The 19,988-nt window shown below is 36.5% G+C and overlaps 1 protein-coding gene across 7 annotated transcripts in view; it reads left to right on the top strand.

Moving 5' to 3' along the window:
- The window catches only part of LOC106169342 (metal cation symporter ZIP14), a 55,743-nt gene extending 36,167 nt beyond the window's left edge, over window positions 1-19,576 (top strand). For 4 of the 7 annotated variants that reach the window (XM_087016618.1, XM_087016617.1, XM_013548759.3 and 1 more), the window contains 10 exons: window positions 4,002-5,143; window positions 6,048-6,113; window positions 7,958-8,225; window positions 8,554-8,723; window positions 9,243-9,476; window positions 9,880-10,141; window positions 12,810-13,076; window positions 13,706-13,786; window positions 14,124-14,311; window positions 16,249-19,576. In XM_087016618.1, the coding sequence (XP_086872744.1) occupies window positions 4,400-5,143; window positions 6,048-6,113; window positions 7,958-8,225; window positions 8,554-8,723; window positions 9,243-9,476; window positions 9,880-10,141; window positions 12,810-13,076; window positions 13,706-13,786; window positions 14,124-14,311; window positions 16,249-16,395 (2,427 nt within the window). In that variant the 5' untranslated portion in view covers window positions 4,002-4,399 and the 3' untranslated portion in view covers window positions 16,396-19,576. Of the gene's footprint in view, window positions 1-152; window positions 371-2,422; window positions 2,582-4,001; window positions 5,144-6,047; window positions 6,114-7,957; window positions 8,226-8,553; window positions 8,724-9,242; window positions 9,477-9,879; window positions 10,142-12,809; window positions 13,077-13,705; window positions 13,787-14,123; window positions 14,312-16,248 lie in introns of those variants that run through there. The other 3 variants (XM_013548765.3, XM_013548762.2, XM_087016619.1) reach the window with 3 other exon arrangements.
- The last annotated feature ends 412 nt before the right edge of the window (window positions 19,577-19,988 follow it).

The following is a 19,988-nucleotide window of genomic DNA, read 5'->3' as shown; positions in this document are numbered from 1 at the left end:
AGAGTCCATAACATTATCACATTGTCTTTGTAACCCCTTCCCCCTTATCCCACTGTCGCCCTCCCTATGTGATACTCCCTATGTTTTCAAAGAGGAGCGTGTGCAAGACCTCCCTGAGTGACCACATATTAGGAGTGGTGTGCAGAGGTTATCCATTCAGATGATGGTGTGGTATGCCATCTCCTCTGTAATTACTCCTGATCCAATTATGATGGTTTAATTTCAGTTCAGTTATATTACTGACTGAGGCTGGACGTGTGACTACCATGTGTGTACTTGGAGACTGTTCACACTGGCTGGTTTGAGACTGGGATTGGGGCTCACTTGTGCTATCAGACAGCAGCATTAGAAAGATTCTTGTATCCATTGAGTAATTATTATGATTATTATTATTAATATTATTATTGTTGTCGTTGTTGATTTTTATCAGTATTAGGACATCTGATAGAGGTTTTAAGGCCAATATTTTGTCCTAAATCTTGCAGTGTGTGTGTGTGTGTGTGTGTTTAAAAGAGAGAGAGAGAGAGAGGGGAGGAAGGGGCACATAGCATGGAGAATATAAGGTATAGCATGTGATGCAAAACCTGTCTCACATACTTGAAATTCCCCCTAAAAAGGAGACTTCATGTTGTGTTTGGTCTTTGACTTGTCTGATGGCAATATTAGTTAATACCTTTAAGAGCGAATTCAGAACAGTGGCCTTACAGATCTGCTGATCAAATATGGCCGACCCACTTGAATGCTCGTTGTGTAATCTTTTCAGTGTCTAATTGGAAATTAAGCAGCAAGCGTTTTAGTGGGTTGCCCTATTTGATCAGTGGATCTGTTATTCCCCTTCTCTGAATGCGCTCTTAGGCTGTATTCCCAGAGCTTTTAGATCGATCTATCCCCGCGGGGAGTCTCACTAGATTACTGTCAGATAATCCGGCATAAATGTCCTTCCCGCCTACTACAAGCTATAAGGGGGTGATTAACTTTCGTGTCCGCCCGGCTGACAGCTATTTAGCGTGAACCCCCAGGGAGTTAGGTCGATCTAAAGTAGATCGATCTAATCTCTGGAAATGGTGTCTTAAAGGACATTTTGTATTTTTATGAAGAGTACTGTGTCTTTGTGGTAGACAGGTGACAGTCAAGGCTATCTGGCAGACGATGTCTAGAAAATTTATATTGAGTTCTTTTGCACTCTTCCCTACCAGGTCATTTTATCACTGAAGCGATTTTTATGATTTTATTACATAACAGCATCTGCATTTTGGATATCTTTTGAAGTTTGTTTGATTTGATTTAGGGCTACACCTGTAAGTGACACACAAATGTTCTGTCTTTCTTATCTTTGCTTGGAGGTTGTGACTGATGTCAGTCGATTGAAACTGCAAATATTGATAATAGAGATAACTCTTAAGATTAGTATGTACAAAGGACGTAGTGAACTTGAAGGTACCCTCTCTGAGATTTTCCTACCCTTTTTGTGAAAATAAGCCATTTTTCTCCTGCTCAAAAATGTTTCCTGTTAAGTTTATACTGTTATGATTTCCTGTACGTTTTAGAAGGAAGTTATGTTGACAGCAGACACTGTAATTTGTAGGGTTTTAATAGTTTTTTTTTTATGTCTGAATTGGGAACGATGCGTAGCTTTGCATGGTATGTAGATAGAAAATATTATTTTGGGACAGTTTGAAAAGCAGATATTGTATCTTTGAAATAAACATGTGTAGAAACTGTAAAATCCAAAAGGGTTAGTATTAAAAAAAAGTACTTATTATAGATTTTGAGGTAAAACCAATTTATTTGTATTTTTGTTATCATCTACACTATGTTGCAAGAAAATAATTCACTAATAACACTCTAGTCAAGGATTGATGTACTATTCGGGTGCAGAAAGTGTTAAGAAATGATGTGCAATGCAAGGCCCCCAGACTGCAACTTGATACAGCAATAATACTGATGGGCCTCTATTAGTCTGTTGGCTGCTCAACTTAGGGTGCAACTTTTTAAAAATTCAATACAAACTTTGCACACTGTTCATTCTTCCCTGGGACAAAGTGCCTCTTAGATGCTGATACCGATAGTTTAAGAAGGTATCCGTGTGCAGAAAGGTTAAAGCAAGAATTTCAAACAGAGACGTAGGCAGCCTTCGCAACCAAAGTTGGTCCGCAGACTGACAGACCCGGGGATCAAATATAGTCGACCCACTTGAAAGCTTGCTACATAACCCCCGTGGGTAATCTATTCAGTGTCTTTTAGGGGTTTATGCTGCAAACTTTCAAGTGGGCCGGCCATATTTGACCAGTGGATTTGTAAGACTGAGTTCCCACAGATTTAGATCAATCCATCTGGATCAACCTAACTCCCTGGGGGTTCATGCTAAATTGCTGTCAGCTTCCGAGAGCCGAGCACGCACAAAAGTTAATTACCCCTTACAGCTTTTAGTAGGCAGGATAGACATTTAAGCCGATCAAGGCGACAGCAATCTATTGAGACTCCCCAGGGGGATAAATTGATCTAAATATCTGTGGGAATGGTCTCTAAGCCTGTGGATCAACTGCATGGTTATGAATGCTGCTATACAGATATGTACAAGGTGAGTGCATATATGGTAGTGCTTCCTGGAAACTTGTCATATTTCAGGACAGCACATTAAGTCTTGTGCATTTAAATTGGTGAATTGCCAAGACTGACATAAAGTCACTTCCTCAAAGTTGTGATTATAGGGAAGTCATTTATTAGCTAAGTACAGCTTTAAATTTCAAATCTTATCCCATTGTCAGTGCTTCCCGTCTCGGTTCTCTGTTAATTGTCAGTGGAGAAGATACCATTATGATATAGTGTTGCTGTATACCTGGCAGTGGAATAAACTATGCTACCAGTAAATGAATCTCATTGTACATGTTCATATACAAGTCTAAAACAGAGCCAGGGTGGTCTAAGGTGAAACATATTGAGTATAACTGCTATCACATTATGACGTGGTAAAAGGTTGTAAAGTTATGATTAGGTTTAAGGGTAGTTCAGGCTTCCAAAATCCAAACTTACAGTTAATTTTTTATCTATTGTAGCTTAAACTCTCTTAAATTAGGGAGGTCAGAGAAAATACAGTGTTATTATAATGAATTAAAGCATGATGGAACATGTTATGTTTTGACTTAAAGAAGTTGATTTTAATTGAAATTACCTTTAAAGGTTTGGTTTTCAATTAAAGACCGATAAATCCTTTTCAAAGCTTTATAAGTTGCTTTAATTTATGCCTTAGTGCTCCAGTTGGATTCATTGACCGTTTGAATGACTGCACAGTAGTTTGAGGTCCTTGTCAGGGCTTGTTTTATTGAAATGCATCTTTAAAGTTTTGATAACAATGAACCAGAACAATGAAGCACTGGGATGGCTTAGTATAAGTTTCAATGGGGCATGTGGCAAATGGTCCAAGATCTTGTTTTGGAGCCCAGTTTACAGCAACAATATATGTCATTTCACTACACCGGGAGAGTGAGGGGGTCAGTGCCCTATTACATAATTATACCCCTTCTTAATATTGAATCCTGTATATTGGCCATGTTGAGTGTGAGGGATCTGTTTTGATGTCTCTTAGAGCGGATTCAGATAGACCCAGGGTACTAGCTAGGTCTGTCTGTATGCAGTCTTCCATTAGTAGCCAGGCTATCATATCTCATGAAATCACCGAGAACAGTTCAATTAGAACTGGCAGGGATCAAATCTGATGCAATTCCTGATTTTAGGGCAATTGCAGATTATGTAATCATTAGGGTTAAGTAATCATGCAAATTTGACACCTGTAAAAAAAGAACGGCGTTCACTCCTGTAGTTGCAACAACTAAGAAAGGCCACACACAGATGTGATGTGGTGCATTGTCAAGAAACAAGGCACCAGCAATTGGTGTTAATAGTATCATCATTAGGAAATATGTTGATATGAAGCAACTGCAGTTTCATCTTTATTTGTGCATTTTTTAAACTGAACTTTGTTCCTCTTCTTTTCATTTCAGGTTGAGAGTAGGAAATCAATAAACCTTTTAACAGCCGTCATCTTAACAAAAGTAGGACTTCACATCACTTTACCATTGTGTCAGTTAGATAAGACCCAAAGCAGTGAAGTGTAGAAACTGACCAGTGTGACAGCAGTGGACCTAACAGAAGGAGTGTGTTGACCTTGCTGGACAATCAAATCAAGCAGGACACTAAGAAGACATATAAAACATTATTTCTGCAGAGGTTTCGTTTTCAGGTGCTATTAACAAGGTGCTCTTGTATTGATTGCGGTAGAGACACTTTTAATGCGACAAAGGTTGACAATTCAACTTGTGTAGACAATATTCCGAGCTCATCAGGTGACACTTACATACATGTATACTGTATTTACTAATTGACAAAGGGAGACTTCAGTATGAAATCTACAAATACCCAAGCTAGGATCTGTATATATTTATTCCTGTTAACAGGCTTCTTGTCACAAGCATGGTGTGACAGGACAAAAATAGCAAATAACCAGTCTGATCATGTTGATGGTGAGACGCACATTTTCCTGAAGCGCATATTCGACAAGTATGGAACAGATGGCTTGCTGACTTATGAAGGCTTTGAGCACCTCCTGGCCAACTTGGGCCTTGGTAATATTTTCATCGACCATGACCTAAAGTCACATCAAACAGACAAAGGTTTTAAGAATTTGCACAGTAGTCACAACCATACCCACGATGGTTCTTCCACAACCAGGAAGGTGCCTTCTTCCCTAAAGTCAGCCTCACTAAAGAGAGGTACCTTGGAAAAGGTTGCTCAGAAGGAATTAGAAGAGGTAGACAGAGATGTCGCTGCAGAGAACCAAAGAGGTAATAGAGAGAAGCCCAGAGATCACATGGCCACACGACGAAAACACCAGCATCATCACAAATCCAACCACAAGCATAACAGGCAGCATGACAGAGTGCATAACAGGAAGCCAGAGGGTTCTCCAGCATTGCGTAACGGCACTACAACACGGACTGAAGGCACTGAGAGAAGTCGATCAGGCAGACAATTGAGGTCAGTTGGGTCAGTGGACAGAAGGGTCAGGGCCATAAATGACACCCAACTGGCCCCCACCACAACACCGCCTGGACCAGCCGAGCAGCCTTCTGAAGGATTGTCGTGGGTAGGTTATATTTATGTGTGGGTGTGCACGTGCTTATGTGCATGTGCATGCACAATTGTCTGGTAGAGAAAGGGAGTTTAACTGGCATATTATTCACCAACAGGATGCAAGAATTAGACGTAAAGAGAGTGACATTATCAGAGAAAAATAACAAGTCAAAATGTGTACGCATCTGTATGTTAGTATTATAATACATGTATACCTCATTAAAAAAAACTTAAAGCATGTTCACTCAGAATGGTTGTATAAATAGAGCAGTTAGAACTGTATAGTACTCCATGCAAAATCGGGCCATTTCAATTTTGCATGGGTATCTTTCTACATGGAATTCCAAAACATCGGCTTGCTAATGCTGCTTTTGAAGGCATTATAATTCCATAGCTTTTAGAAAATATGACATTGGCAGGAAGTTATTTGGACAAATCATCAAATCATGGCATTTTTTTCTCCTTAATCAAATTAAAGCTTATTTTCTGTAGTCTTAATCAGAATCAGTTGAGCTGCCATTACAATCTGAATCAGCTTAACTTTAAACTCTCAGAAATAGTTTAACTAATAAATTTGTCTATACCTGACTGGCTTCAACTGCATTTAAATTGAGGAAATGGGTGTAATTTGACTTTTGAAAAATGTCCTTGTAAAAGACAAACATTTCTGCACTAGGTAGAATTAATTGCTAATCAGCTATAAATAAGACATTTATCTGTGATTTTTGTGCAGCAGCATCAAAGGAGATTTTACAACAGAATTAATTGAAAAACGTTTTGTGATCAATTTTGTCTGTTGATATTTTTCTTGAAAATGGCAAAGATTAATAAACAATCTGCTAAAGGAGAATTAAAAGCAGCAGTACTGGTGAGAGAGTAATTAGACTAACCCTGTATCATTTGCTTTTTGCCTCTAGCCCCCTGTTACAGTAAGCTCAGGTGATCCATCTACTCAAACTGCACAACTGCACCTTATACAAGAGGTAATTCTCTGTGTTGTCTGATCACGTTCAGTGGCGACATCTACAGTTTAGTAATGATAATGATCACAGTGACATCTATGCAATCATTGGAATTATTACAAATATTTCTGTAAGTGGCAATAAGATTGCTTTGATTGTATGATGCATGCAGTGCATGTGTTCCTTTGTAAGATTATTTCAGTTGGCCAGGAGTTTATGAAAAGGGAATTGCTTGTGCTTTGGTAATAGTGGCTTCAAAAGCACACTAATTCCGGGAAAAATATTAACACATTCGAGAGCTATTTGGTCTCGGCAGCTTTGCTATCTCAGTTAAGATTTATTTTCATTTTATTTTATTTCTTATGCATTTTGATATTGTTTCTCACACCATGTTTCTGACTTTCTTTCAAATAAATGTCTGATGATATTTTGGAAGTTTTTCTAGCAGTCCCTAAAATTGTCTCTTTATTTGTTTATTTTTGGTAAACTGCTTATCGGTCATTTTGAGTTGAATGTGCTTAATATTGGGGTTTTCGGGTAGTTTTATAATTTAGAATCATTATATAATTATTTACTGCAATGCACTCACTGTGTGTGAACTATTTCATGTTGCTTAAAATTTGCAGTTGGATCTTCTAAGTGTATTTTTATTCTTGTGTGTGTGTGCGTGTATGTGTGTGTGTGCATGTGTGTGTAGACATGCTTGGTTGGCAAGTGCCCCTCTACGAATGCTGAGAACATCTCAACACAGTGTGCCATCTCAATTACTGCATTTTGAAACCATATGCTCAATTATTATATATCATGGCATGAACACACACTGGGCTGTCACTTTGATCAGTTAATGAATCTAAAGATAAATACTTTACTTTTTTCAAAAGTGTGTGTTATACTATTGGAGAAGCTTCTTATTTTTACAGTATTAGAGCTAGTTGCTCAGGATAATAACAGATTTGATTTAATTTTTCCATAAATGCTACACTAGTTTTATAATATAAACTGTTTAATATGCTATTTAGATTCATTCAATTCAAATGACAGCCGAGGGCACCTGAACATACACATAACTGTTCAATATTTTTATGAAAGTTTCATTTACTGCTCTTGCAGGTGTGGCTTCTGTTGCAGCAGTCTTACTAATACTCTGACCATAAGGTCCTGTCCATGTCAGCTTATTCATTTTCAAATGCTAGTTTCCCTAGGTGCTGGCAAATCCTAATGAAAAAGTCCTATAGGATTCTATAAGATCTTATAGGCGCCTATAGGAAAATAGGCCAATTTCCTATAGGATCCTATAGGACTTTTTCATAAAGGGTATTATATTGTACCAACCGAAAGACTTGAAACTGAAAAAGTTGGCATGGGTAGAATCTGAAAACAGGCTAGGATTTGATAATGTTGCCTAAAACAGTGCTTAAAAGCTTAAAGCATGTAGAAAAGGAACTTGCATGTAGTCCTTAAAACCTTGTTTTTCAGCTGGAACACCCTTAATTTTGGTGTTCTTATGACAAATACAGGTGGAAGTTGGATGTGTCACCTCCCCTCCTTTACCCTGTGACTCAAATAACTGTCTAAAAAAGTTTTGGTGCTCTGCAGAGCCAAATGAAGTTAAACATTATCCTAACATGTGTCTGTTGGCTTCTTCATCTTTCGTTAAGTTGTCTGCCAAAAAAAATCAGAGTGTGTAATTCTCCTTAAATATCTTTTAACTATCTCGTCTGAGCATATACTTTGCTGGTGGACCATGAAATAGACCCAAGGGTAATACTGGAAATGTCCTTCACCTATCTTGCAACACCTGTCATTGTTACTGCTGCTGATTTTCAAAAGACTAACCTGAAACATATCCATGATTATTATTGCAGTGTCTGACCCCTGCTGCCATCTTGGCTGCATTTAAGGTCCAAGACGCCCCCAATATTACAGAGGCGTTGTTCATGCGTATATGTCCTGCACTGGTCTATCAGCTGGACAGCCATCTATGTCAGAACAGGATCATTCAGGCGCACGATCACGAGTACAAGCACGAACAGGATGACTACTATTGGCTTTATGAAGATTTTGATGATCACATTCATGGAAATGATTCAGTGACAAAGGTAGCAATTGCTGGAGATGATAGATCAGCTAGAGGTGAGTGTCTTTTATTTATTTATTTATTTATTTATTTATTTATTTATTTATTTATTTATCTGGGAGAAGTAAAACATGATATATCAGTTGATATTCTATGGTCTTCAGTCTGCATCTTATTTGATGGGCCCCCTCTCTCTCTCTCTCTCTCTCTCTCTCTCTCTCTCTCTCATTGTTGGTGGATGTGTGTTATTGTTGGTCAGACATGTCAAGCACCCCTTAACATACATGTGTTAAGAAGTGCAATTTAAAGGAAATGGAACTAGAAACCAATTATGTCCTCCAGCTTCAACAACTATAATGTCTACTCATATTATTCTAACTGCAGTATGGGGGTTTGCCAGTCTCTCTGTCATTGTGATCAGCTTGGTGGGACTCCTGGGGGTGTGTGTTGTCCCCCTGATGCAGAAGATCTTCTACAACCACCTGCTGCAGTTTCTGGTAGCTCTGGCTGTGGGTTCACTGACAGGGGATGCCCTGCTGCATCTCTTACCACATGTAGGTATAATTATTACTTTTACAAGAGGCAAAAAATTAATGAATTTCAAAATAGATTAACAGTTGGTTTAATAAGAAGCTAATTAGAATTAAATAGTTATAGATGAGTGGATGGAAATATAAGAAACAAAGAAAATGAATAGATAAATAGAGAAGTAAATAAAGGAATGGATAAGTGAATGAAAAATAAAGAAAAATGGAAAGATAATGTTATTTAAGAATAAAAGAAAGAAAGAATTGATTGTAAGTGGGCTGTACAAGTATATTGTGTTCTTACAGAAAAATACCCTGGTAATGCCTGCTATATTCATCCAGATGATAACTAGATCAGTGAATTTTCAGGTTTCTGTCCTTTTCAGTGAAAATAATTTTCAGATTGATATTTTAATGCTTTGTGAAGAAGATACACCTGGTATTGTTTGATCAGGTATAGGTTCAACCTTTTTGACAAAAAAAAAATATGTTGAAAATTTAAGTTTAAACATACAAAATGCATACCATGCAATCATATTTCATCAGGCCCTTGGTTCCCATGGCAACGACATGGAGACCCAAGATGACGGGCATAATCATGGCGGACCCGACACCAATCAGGACCCAAATCGTGCTGTCTGGAAGGGCATTGTGGCACTGCTGGGCATCTACTTCTTCTTCCTCTGTGAGAGATTGATGAGTCTGTATTCCTCACACAAAGCAAAGCAGAAGAAGAAGAGAAGAGAGATGGAGGAGGAGAGACTGGCTGAGCTAGCACAGGTAGGCAGGCTTAGGCTTGATAATAGGCTATGGGAAATCGGGCTCAGGTTTTACTAACACAGCATTCATGTAGGTGTTTTTTCACCTTATAAACATTGAAATTTATGTATTATATGGTAGGGTGTGTGATTCCTTTATATTTGTCTTCTCCTTCCTCAGAAATATGCCATTTTATTTACGTATCAAGTTGAAAAATGTCAAGATACTTTTAAATCAAATTTTACTGAATTTCATGGATTTGCTAGTGAGGGAAGTGATGTATTACACATTTTCACTGTGGCGCTTACTTGTTAAAATACTCTTGTTATTTGTTATGAGTAAGTGTCAGTTTTGATTCTTAAGTAATGATATCTAAATATTGTCTAATTTTTAAAAAATTGTTGTTTTAAAAAAAAAAAAACAGAAAGAAATGAATGCTCTACCAGAGTTGAAAGTCGAAGGCGACAGTGAAGAACCCGTTGTTCCCAAACCAGCACATGAACATCACCTGACAGTAGAAATAGCGCGACCACGAGCAGACAGCATGTTCAGTTATTTGACCCGACCACGGGCTGAGAGTTCAGTCAGCAAGCGCAGTTATAGGCCACCTGCCAAAGACAGTTCACTGAGTGATTCCAAGAGGACAAATAATTCTTGTGAAGATGTTTTGATGATGCATAACAAAGGTAGGCAATGAGAGCTTTAACAACCTTATTATTATTATTATTATTATTATTATTATTATTATTATTATTATGAAAGGTATAATTACATCAGTCGATTCGGTAGAAATGATATCCCCTCACTCTTTCTCAATGTCTAGGGTGTTTATTTGTCTCTATTTAAGTATACTGTCACAGACTGGTTCACTTAATAAGTTTACCACTCAGTGTAAGTCTTTAACCAGAGCATTTACTTTACAGAGCACTGCTGTTGACATACATGTGTCTTCTTCTTTTTCAAAGGGGTTTTTAGTTTGAATAATGATAAGAGTGGACCTAAATTTATAAGGATAGGCTTCATGGTAGAAATAATGATGCTGGTTTCTCTTCAACACAACACTTACATACTTAAATTTTATGTAACTGAGTAAGAGGGTGTGCTACTGGTTTTACTGCTGTGTGATTTAGATTGTTTTTAAGGCACTTATGGAATTTTATTACTATAAGTTTGTGGACTTCCTTTTCTCTTCCTTGACAGTTATGTATGAATCATGTGGTCTTCTTCCATAATTGTACTGGTTGAGATTACAAGAAGTGTGTTTTGTCCTCACTTACACTTTTCATGTTTAATATGTCAGTTTTGTTTGTATTTCTGGCAATAATTATCAGAGGATATTAATTGTCTTTCATGCTTGGAGCATGTGATTTTTCGGAGCACTTTCAACTCTCTTGCTTGCCAGCAGATGTCACTTTCGCATTTGCCACCTGGACTTTGACCACGCAGCATTATTTTTCTTTTTTCATTTACATTTTGAAACCACAACACAGTGTCAAAAAGACATTCTCTTTTGTATATTTTTAGCAAAGACATGCATTTATTAATAAGATACTGCAATCCGTTTTGAAGATATACTGTGTAATTAGGCATTTGGCTCTTCAGTAGTTGATATATTAACCAATAGATGGTGTTTGTGTGTACTTACATGTACTAAACACTAATTGTGCTTTGGTTCTCAGAGCAGAAACGTTCCTGTGCAGCAGAACCACTCATAAGGAACCAAAGGCAGAGAGACCACTGCGGTCGCATTGTCCATGTCAATTTTGATAAATATTCTCCACACTCCTCCTTTACCAATCACCGTCGTAAGTGTGTGTTAATGTAACATCAAGTTTGCAACCATACTTAACAAATATATAATGGCACTTATGCTTAATTTATTTGTATGATAATTTATAGTTATTCTTAAAATTAATTTGGATTTGAATAAAAAATACTTTGTATTATTTTGGAGTAATTATGGTTCAAAGTATTGGTTTTTGAGAAAGAGAAAAGAAAAAAATGACATTTTTTGCATAACAGTTTTGATGGTTGCTTACTAGACTTGTATGGTATCAAAAGCCCTTTTTGTTACTAGGGTGAATCTCATGTATAAAGATGGCTCCCCATAATGGATTTTGGTCGATTGGCATAATGTAAGTGAATTTGACCACACGCAGATCTTCTCCAGGTTATTGAAGATGTTTATATATGAGATTCATCTTAATGCTTACTTTTGCTTTCTGAATGTTTGCTTGCTTTGTTTCCTGTCTTCTGCAAAAGCCATTACCTTTATCTTGGTCAGCTTTGACCTTGCAATGTCATTTGCAAGGTCATTGGTGTAAACACAACTAACCTTAACCCTAATTCAATTGCAAGATCATTTATTAAAGTAGAGGTCTTATTTTCAGCTTCAACTGCTTTGTATAGCTGCACGATGCTGCTTGCTGGAAATGATATTTACCCAAATATTTGATTTGAGTGTTATGCTGTATTGATAGCTTATTGTTTGTTTGTTATTTTTTGTGTTGATGTTATTTTTTAACATTTGTTTTGTCACATATTTGTGAGCATATATATGATGAAAGGCATGTTAAGTAACTTGGTTTTTGTTTTATTAGGTCAGGTTGCTATGATGTGCTACAGTATTTATATACAGTAGTTTGAAGTTAAATTATGGATAGCAGCTGTAAACAAGCAGTTTCATATGAGATCATTTTTCACAGTTGGAGTAGTGGCTAACAATTTTGTTAATAATCTTGAAACAATTAAGTTAGAATTAGCACTAGACATGCTGTTTTATTTGGTCTGCGTCATTTTTGTTTGATTTTGTTTCAGAATAGGAGGTTGTAATTACTAAATAAATAGGTGTTATAAAATGTTGATCCTTATGCTCACCAGAGATTAAGATTTTATTCCATTTCATGTAGTTTGATCTTAAATTTCATGTGTTTGGCTTACCATTTGCTTAAGTGTGTCACCCTGTTGAAAAAATATCTCATCATCCCCCAGGCAGAATATACTTATAGAACTATGTTCATTTTCTACAACTTTATGTTACCATTTGCAAAGTGCTTAACCAACCAACTAAGCAGCCGCTGTTTTAGATATGAGATTTTTGGCCCTTTGTATAATGGATCATGACAAATGGTTTGATAAAACCACTCTAAAAAGCAATTGTTTTACTTTGAAAATGCAGTTAGGTTTTGTCCTTATATATGCAACATCTATAGAGCTCACTATTTTCCATTTTTATAAAATTACAATCATGTGTTAAGTGATTTTCAACTATGATTTGTTTTAATAAAAGGAAAAAAAGTGACACAAATGTGAAACAACAAAAAGACTCATTGATAATCCTATAACTCCTTGCAGCAATGGCGGAGCTGGCAGATGAAGCCAGATATGAGTGGGAAGATATGGAGGCAGCTGCAGCAGAAAATGAAGCTGAAGAAGAATCCCTGGAGATGACAAAGATGGGAGAAGGCAAGGAGGGAGAACATGGCCACGGGCACAGTCATGGCAAGAAACATGGGCATGGTCATGGGCATGATCATGGCATGCCAACATCGGTGGCATCTGTGGCATGGATGGTGATCATGGGAGACGGGCTTCATAACTTTAGTGATGGGCTAGCCATTGGTAAGTTTATGGTTGTGGAAAGCATTAGACAAAGAAAGCTCTGTCATAAAGAAAGAGTTTGGTTTTTTTTCTCAGAGTGTAGGACTAAGGCTTTGTTCACATGGAATGTCTATTTTCTAAAAATCTATTTTCTATTCGCGCTATCTTATGATCACGGTCTGTGCCCTGAATATCCCGCCGCGTAATTACTGGCAGGGCAAGCCAGTTATAGTAACTGGCTCGGGCTGCCAGTAATAACGCCGCGGGATATTCAGGGCACAGAATGTGATCATAAGACATACCGCGAATAGAAAATAGAATTTAGAAAATAGACATTGCATGTGAATGAAGCCTAAGATAGCAGTGGGGGCTGAGGGGAGCTGTACTGTATTATCCAGGACACTAACTGCTTACCTTGTGGTTAGTGAAGTATAGCATATGTTAGGATAATGCTCTTTTCTTTACCAAACAAAGTAACACAGCAATGACATATGTCACATAATTTTTGAAGTCACATAAGGGACCCCTTGTCCTCACTCCCTCCCTCTCTCTCTCTCTCTCTCACACACACACACACACACACACACACACACACACACACACATATATATATAGAGCTATGATAACAAACATCTGCAACTGTGTTCCAGGTGCTGCATTTGGTAACAGTATGACTGGGGGACTGAGCACCTCTATAGCAGTCTTCTGTCATGAGCTTCCTCATGAGTTAGGTAAGTGTTGAAATATGAGCTGCCATGGGATGTGCATTACTTTAGGGTCAAGGCAAATTTAGTGCACATGTTCTTAGGTCATGTGCACCATACAGGATTTTCTCCAGGTGTGTTGTTTTTAATCAGGCAATAAAAAAAAAAAAAGTTAATGGTTGATTGTTTAAAATTTGTTAGGTCTTATTTTTTATAGATTTAGTTATTTTTTTTAATATAATTTTTTACATTGCTGTGAAAATAACAGCAATTTTTTTAACATAAATAATATGTTTGTATCACAACAATGCTTTTTTATTATTATATTAAAGTATGTATATCCAATATTTCTGTATGTCCCCAGGTGACTTTGCCATGCTCCTCAGGGCTGGCATGTCAGTAAAGCAGGCCCTGGTATACAATGGGGTGTCCTCCATCCTCTGTTTCATAGGCATGTTGATTGGTATAGCTGCCGGAAACATGGGCGGAGCTAGTCTCTGGATATTTGCACTGGCTGGGGGGATGTTCATGTACATAGCACTGGTGGACATGGTAAGGATATGTTGTTAACATGTTGATAGATAAAAATGTTTATTTCTTAGTTTGTCTGTCTGTCTGTGCTTCTTTCCATTAATGGATCAAGCAGCTTATCAGTAGCACTCTGTAGAGAAGCAAAAAGTCCCTGCAATGTCCATGTCCCATACAAAACTTTGTTCTGTACCAGTATCTTTATTAATATGGACCACGTGCAAGAGGCTATTTTCAAGCACACCATTTTATTGCTGATTTATATATAGGTGCAATACTAGCTTTGTAAACATTTTGGCATCTGTATAGGACTGAAGTATAAGCTAAAATGTCTACAGGATAACAACTGCCAGAACGTTGGGTAAGGAGACCTATGATATGTCAACTAAAGGAAAAAAATACAAAAGTTTCAGCTTCATGGACATAATGATGTTTAGGCACTGTAAAGGTCTTCCATAGTGATTTCAAAAGGAAAAAGAACTAAAAAAAAACCTCTCCCACATAAGTAAGAGTTTCTTTTTACAGGGAGTTCTAATCATGTCTTTCTCATCACATTTATTATTTAAACCAATAATGATTTTAAAGTATATAAAATTGCTCTAATATATTTGAATAATATTTAAAACCCAGTAAATGTGAATAAAAATTGGCTTGTTAGGTAATATGTGAAATGCAGCTTAGCTGGAAGAAGGTGCCTAGCAGGTTCATATAATACTGATATATAAGCGAGTTCTTTTGTGATACTGACGTCTGTAACAGAAGAAAGACAACATTAAACTTTCTTAAAGATTCGGGTGTTGGGTTACCCTAGCCCTTTTCTGCAACAGTGCTAGTATAACAAAGCCTGAGATGGGATGGGTAGAGGCATGCCTCCTTAAATTTCCTCCTCATTTGAAAAAGTGACTGTTTGCTAAACTTCTCTTGTGGTTGTTTTCTAAGGATCTTTTTTTTTTCACAGAGCATAGAGTTTATTGTGTTTGCAATAAAATTGTGGAATACATTTCTAGATACATACAACATTAAGCTTAGAATTTCCAAATCAGTGTTTTCCATATGACCTGATGTTGGTTTCTGCTACACTGTTAACTGAATAAGTAAGCTCTGACATGAGATTTTCTGTGCAGTAGAATTTATGGCTCATAATGATGAGAATGAAAACTTGTAAAATGTTAAATATCTAGCAGACTATCAAAAGAATATATCAAAGTGGACACAAGTTAAGAAGCCCTTATTTTGAATAATTTTCAAAAACAGTACCCTGTGCTAACATGAAACTTTGCTTTTGGCACTTACTGTAGACAGCATTCAGGACAGCTTTAACAGGTTTAATGTCCTAAAGTTTTATGTCCAAAAATTAATGATAAATCATGTTGATTAGGGCTAACCAAAGAATAAAATGAAGCATTTTATATATAAATATTAAGCATTTACAAAATTAATGTAGAGTTAAAAAGCGACACAACAGATGGATGAAAAAATTATTGAAAACTTCTTGTCCCCATTTAAATTTAAGTAATATGTAACCTCTGGGTAAAAATGTAAAAAAAAAAAATGTTACAGGCCAATGTGTTTTTAAGTTTGAGATATTTAATTTTTTTTCAATTCCGATGTATTTTTGGGGAGGGGTGGCCCACATAAACTATTTTACTATGTGTAGTTGCAAATGTATACAACTTTCTGAAGGCTTTCTTAATTTTTGAAACTAGATCATTGTCATTATGACAAACACTTCAAATTATTTAGAATGTTGCAAACTTGTTGTAATAAAAAGAGCAAGATAAACCTGTCAGTTTGTTTTCTTTTTTCATTACTTATGAACCTGCAGTCACCCCTAGTAATTAACTAAAAAGGTTGATATATTTTTACAAGCAAGGTGAATAAAAATTAAAAAAAAAAAATGAAGAGTTTTGTACTGTACTATTCTCACACGTTGTATTCTAATCTGGTCTTCTATTTTTTAGTTGCCGGAACTCGCTAATGTTCAGGAACGCACACACGAGAACCAGTACTGCCACCTGTTGATTCAGAGTGCAGGGATGATGGTCGGTATCGGGATCATGATGACAATAGCATTGTATGAGGACCAGATCAAGGTGGACGCAAGTTAAGGAGCCCTCATTTTGAATAACTCAAAATACAGCACCCTGTGCTAGCATAGAAGCTCCCTTTTGGTACTTATTATAGACAGCATTCAGGACAGCTTTAGAATTTATTTTGTTTTCCAGGGTTATGGTACATATAATAACATGCATTTAGGATTGAAATCTAGGTCACTGTTGTTCAAATCATTACACAATTGAGGGGTGGATTGAGGCCATTTTCTGGGTCCTCCGGAAGACGATCAGATTTTCAAGTTTACATTGATGGGTATCTAATTTTGTCTGTCGGAAGACGGTCAAAAATGGAGGATGGATCAACAAGTATAATTTGGAAGACTGTCAGAATTTATCTCTGGATCCGCCCCTGCAGTTTTCTGTAGTTTGATAGTGCATTATTTGTCATAATATGCAGAAATCAAACTTCTGCTGTCATCACCTCATTGTAGCAAGCAGTTAGAGGGTATTTTTGGGTAGAAGTGCAATGTAATAGCACACTTTCTACACTAGTGTATTGAATTACACACTGGCAGAATAAATCTGATAATAAGCAATATAGTAATGTTATTTCTTTATAAAAGTATTTCATCACATTCTTTTATGACATAGGGTACCAAGCGAGATGTATTTTTAGAAGAAGTACAGTTATCAGAATCAGTATGTGGAAATCAAGTCATTAGATTTAATGAACAAGAAATTTTGTAGTTTCTGTAAATAGTGCTCTCAAATAAACTGGTCATAAGATGTATATATATATGTTATTTTAGTCTATTCAGAACAGTTCAAGAGATGGCCAAATTTCATGTTTTATGCAGTCCTTGATTTATTAGCGTGATCCTGTCTGTGGATAAAAATAAGCAAATTCAGATGAATTTCAGTGGTGTATTATTCATCCTTGTTAATTAGTAAAATGCAAAACAGAATATAACTGGTTGTTACTTGTTTATAATATTTACCAGAGTATTTTTCTGTCATTTGTATATATGCATATGATCTTCCAAATTTAATGATAATTGCTATAATGTTTTTTTTTTTTTTTTTTTTTTTTTTTTTTTTTTTTCTCCATATAATATTTAAATGATGTGAGGTTTCACTGTTTGTTCAGATTGGGAATTTGCAATAATAGGTCAACTAATGTTGGAGGAGATAATGAAGGTGGGAAACTTTCCTTATAAGGTCTCATTTCTGTAAGCTTCCATCTCTATGACTATGGGTCTGTTTTGAAGCATGAGAGTTGAGATACAGTCTAACTGCAATCTGAATATTAATGTATACCATTTCTAAAGGGAAAGATCTGGATCTCTGCCATAGGTACAGGGTTCTCTATAACCTTTATCTCACTTTCACTTTAAGAAGTCATAATATTGTCTTCCAACTTGTCTTTGATCTGCTTTTCTGCCACTTCTTTGAAAGGTCAATTGGGTTTTCATAATGCCAAACGGGAACATATACATAAAAGTGGCATGACCACCTGGCTGCTGCTGTAGGTATACTTCGTAAATACGAAGGACAAATCTTTAAATGTTTTTCCCCATTTCAAATTTCAAAATTTAAGCGCATGCAAATGAAGACATTTGTTTAAGTATCTGTCACTGCTATCGATGCTCAAAATGGTTCTGCCGTGTTTGGTGGCAGTAGACTCGTCTTCAGCTTGATGTTGAATACAGTGACTAAATGTGAAATTTTAAAGAATTATTAAGAAGGTAAGTGTTAGCCAAATGTCATGTGTCATATTTTTGGTTTGTTTTATTGATAGCCTTTATAAATACACTCAGAAGATGGTAGGCATGAAGTATTTCCAAATTCGTGAGGACTTGGAGTAAGATCTGTTGTTGACCTGCAATGGCGCTCAGCAAGTTGCATTGAGATTAAAATGGTTGAATATTACATTGACCATGATTGGCGCTCACCAATACTGTTGGATGTGGTTCAGACTAGGTTGTTATAGTGTGTGTTATGAGCCAAGGAACAAGTTGTTGACATTGCAACATGTAGTCCTTTGTTTGAAGCCTTGTCTGCATTCTCATCATAACGTTTCTTAATTAAATTGTAGGTCACCATTGTGTTTCACTTATTAACTTTTGTAATGTCTAGTTAAGAATGAATGAAACTGTGAAATGGGAAAACTGAATGATGTTTTATTTTCTTTATTTCATTCACCTCAAGTTCAGGAGATAAAAAAACGAAAGTATGCTTTTAGTTCATATGTTTGTCGTTTTATTCATCGAATCGCTGGAACAAATTGTGAGGCATGTCATCAACAATACGTCACCCTTTGGTGAAGCATTAGTTATGTTGAGTAATGCTGTCCAATAATTAAAAATATACATATAAAACCAATATTTTAGGACTGGTCTTTACACTTGTTGAAAATAAGTCGTTTAAGGTACTTGGAGTATGAGAAAATCTGATCGATAATGCTTTTTGTAAACCCTTCCGCATGATTGGAAGAATTCCATGCTTATTTGTAAAAGAGCAGAACAAATATTTAAGTTTTTTTATCAGAAGTTCAGATGGGGATCTCAGTGCCCCGTATCTCTAAAGCATCGCACATTGCGACCGAGCGCAATCTTCTCGATTCCAAAACTCGCCCAAACTCGCCCCATGTAAAACATTGTAGCCTCTATGTGATATCGCTATTCGCAGTGCACGATGCTTTCGAGATACGGGGCCCAGGCCACCAGCTGCCCAGTAACAAAATGTTCTGTAGTAGCATGTGCAGTGTTTACAAACCGAAAAATGTAGCTACCTGTATGTGCCTCCATGTTTTGTACACTAGTGGAATTTTTAATGATGAAGTCCAGGCGTAGCTGAACAGTCGAGTCAACATATTTTAGGTAGTCTAAATTCCTCATATAATTATAATTATTTTGCAGATGCCATTAAAGTTGTGACACGCTTGCGTTGAGAATAAGCGATTTCAAATAGTAATTGCCCAAGTGATTTCTAATAGTAATTGCCCAATAAAGCTCAATGAAAATGGCCATAGTGTCGTAACGTCGTGTAAAAAAGTTATTGTCGTCTGTTTCGAATGCATGTTCTTTCCCAGAAGGTTGGTACTTACTTTTCACGATGTTAACAGCGGGAATTTACTGTACTATTTTCAATTCTTATGCTGTAATGTAGATAGTTAGAACACTTGGATATGTAGAGTTTTTTCTTCTTTTGAAATAAATGAATATACCAGAATTAAGACTGTAGTTTGTAATATCTGGGTCACTAAGAAACGTCTTTAGATTTGAAAGATTGTTTTATTTTAAGGGAATAACGGTTTTGCCTAAGTGCTCATCTCAAATGAGGACCCGTCATGCAGGCATATACTAGTTTGACTAACGGACGCATTTTGATTAAATCGCATGAAGATAGACAAAACGGTGCTCTTTCATCATGAAAGCAGTTGCTCATCTTTTGCAATCCTCTTGGGGGTTTAAGCTGTGATGCAAAACTTATAATCACACGCGCCTTACGTTATTGATCTTTTAATGATTGGTTTACTATTTATTACCTGAATCCATCTTTTATTTGGATAATTTCAGAGATGATTCACCTTTATCTTTTGATAATAAGCTCTTTTTGGCCAGTACGTACTTTTTGCTGTGTGAGAT

This window comes from Lingula anatina, chromosome 7 (assembly GCF_051362555.1).
Source record: "Lingula anatina isolate TDL-2025a chromosome 7, LinAna3.0, whole genome shotgun sequence".
NCBI lineage: Eukaryota > Metazoa > Brachiopoda > Lingulata > Lingulida > Lingulidae > Lingula > Lingula anatina.
This window is presented reverse-complemented; position numbering and strand designations above follow the sequence as displayed.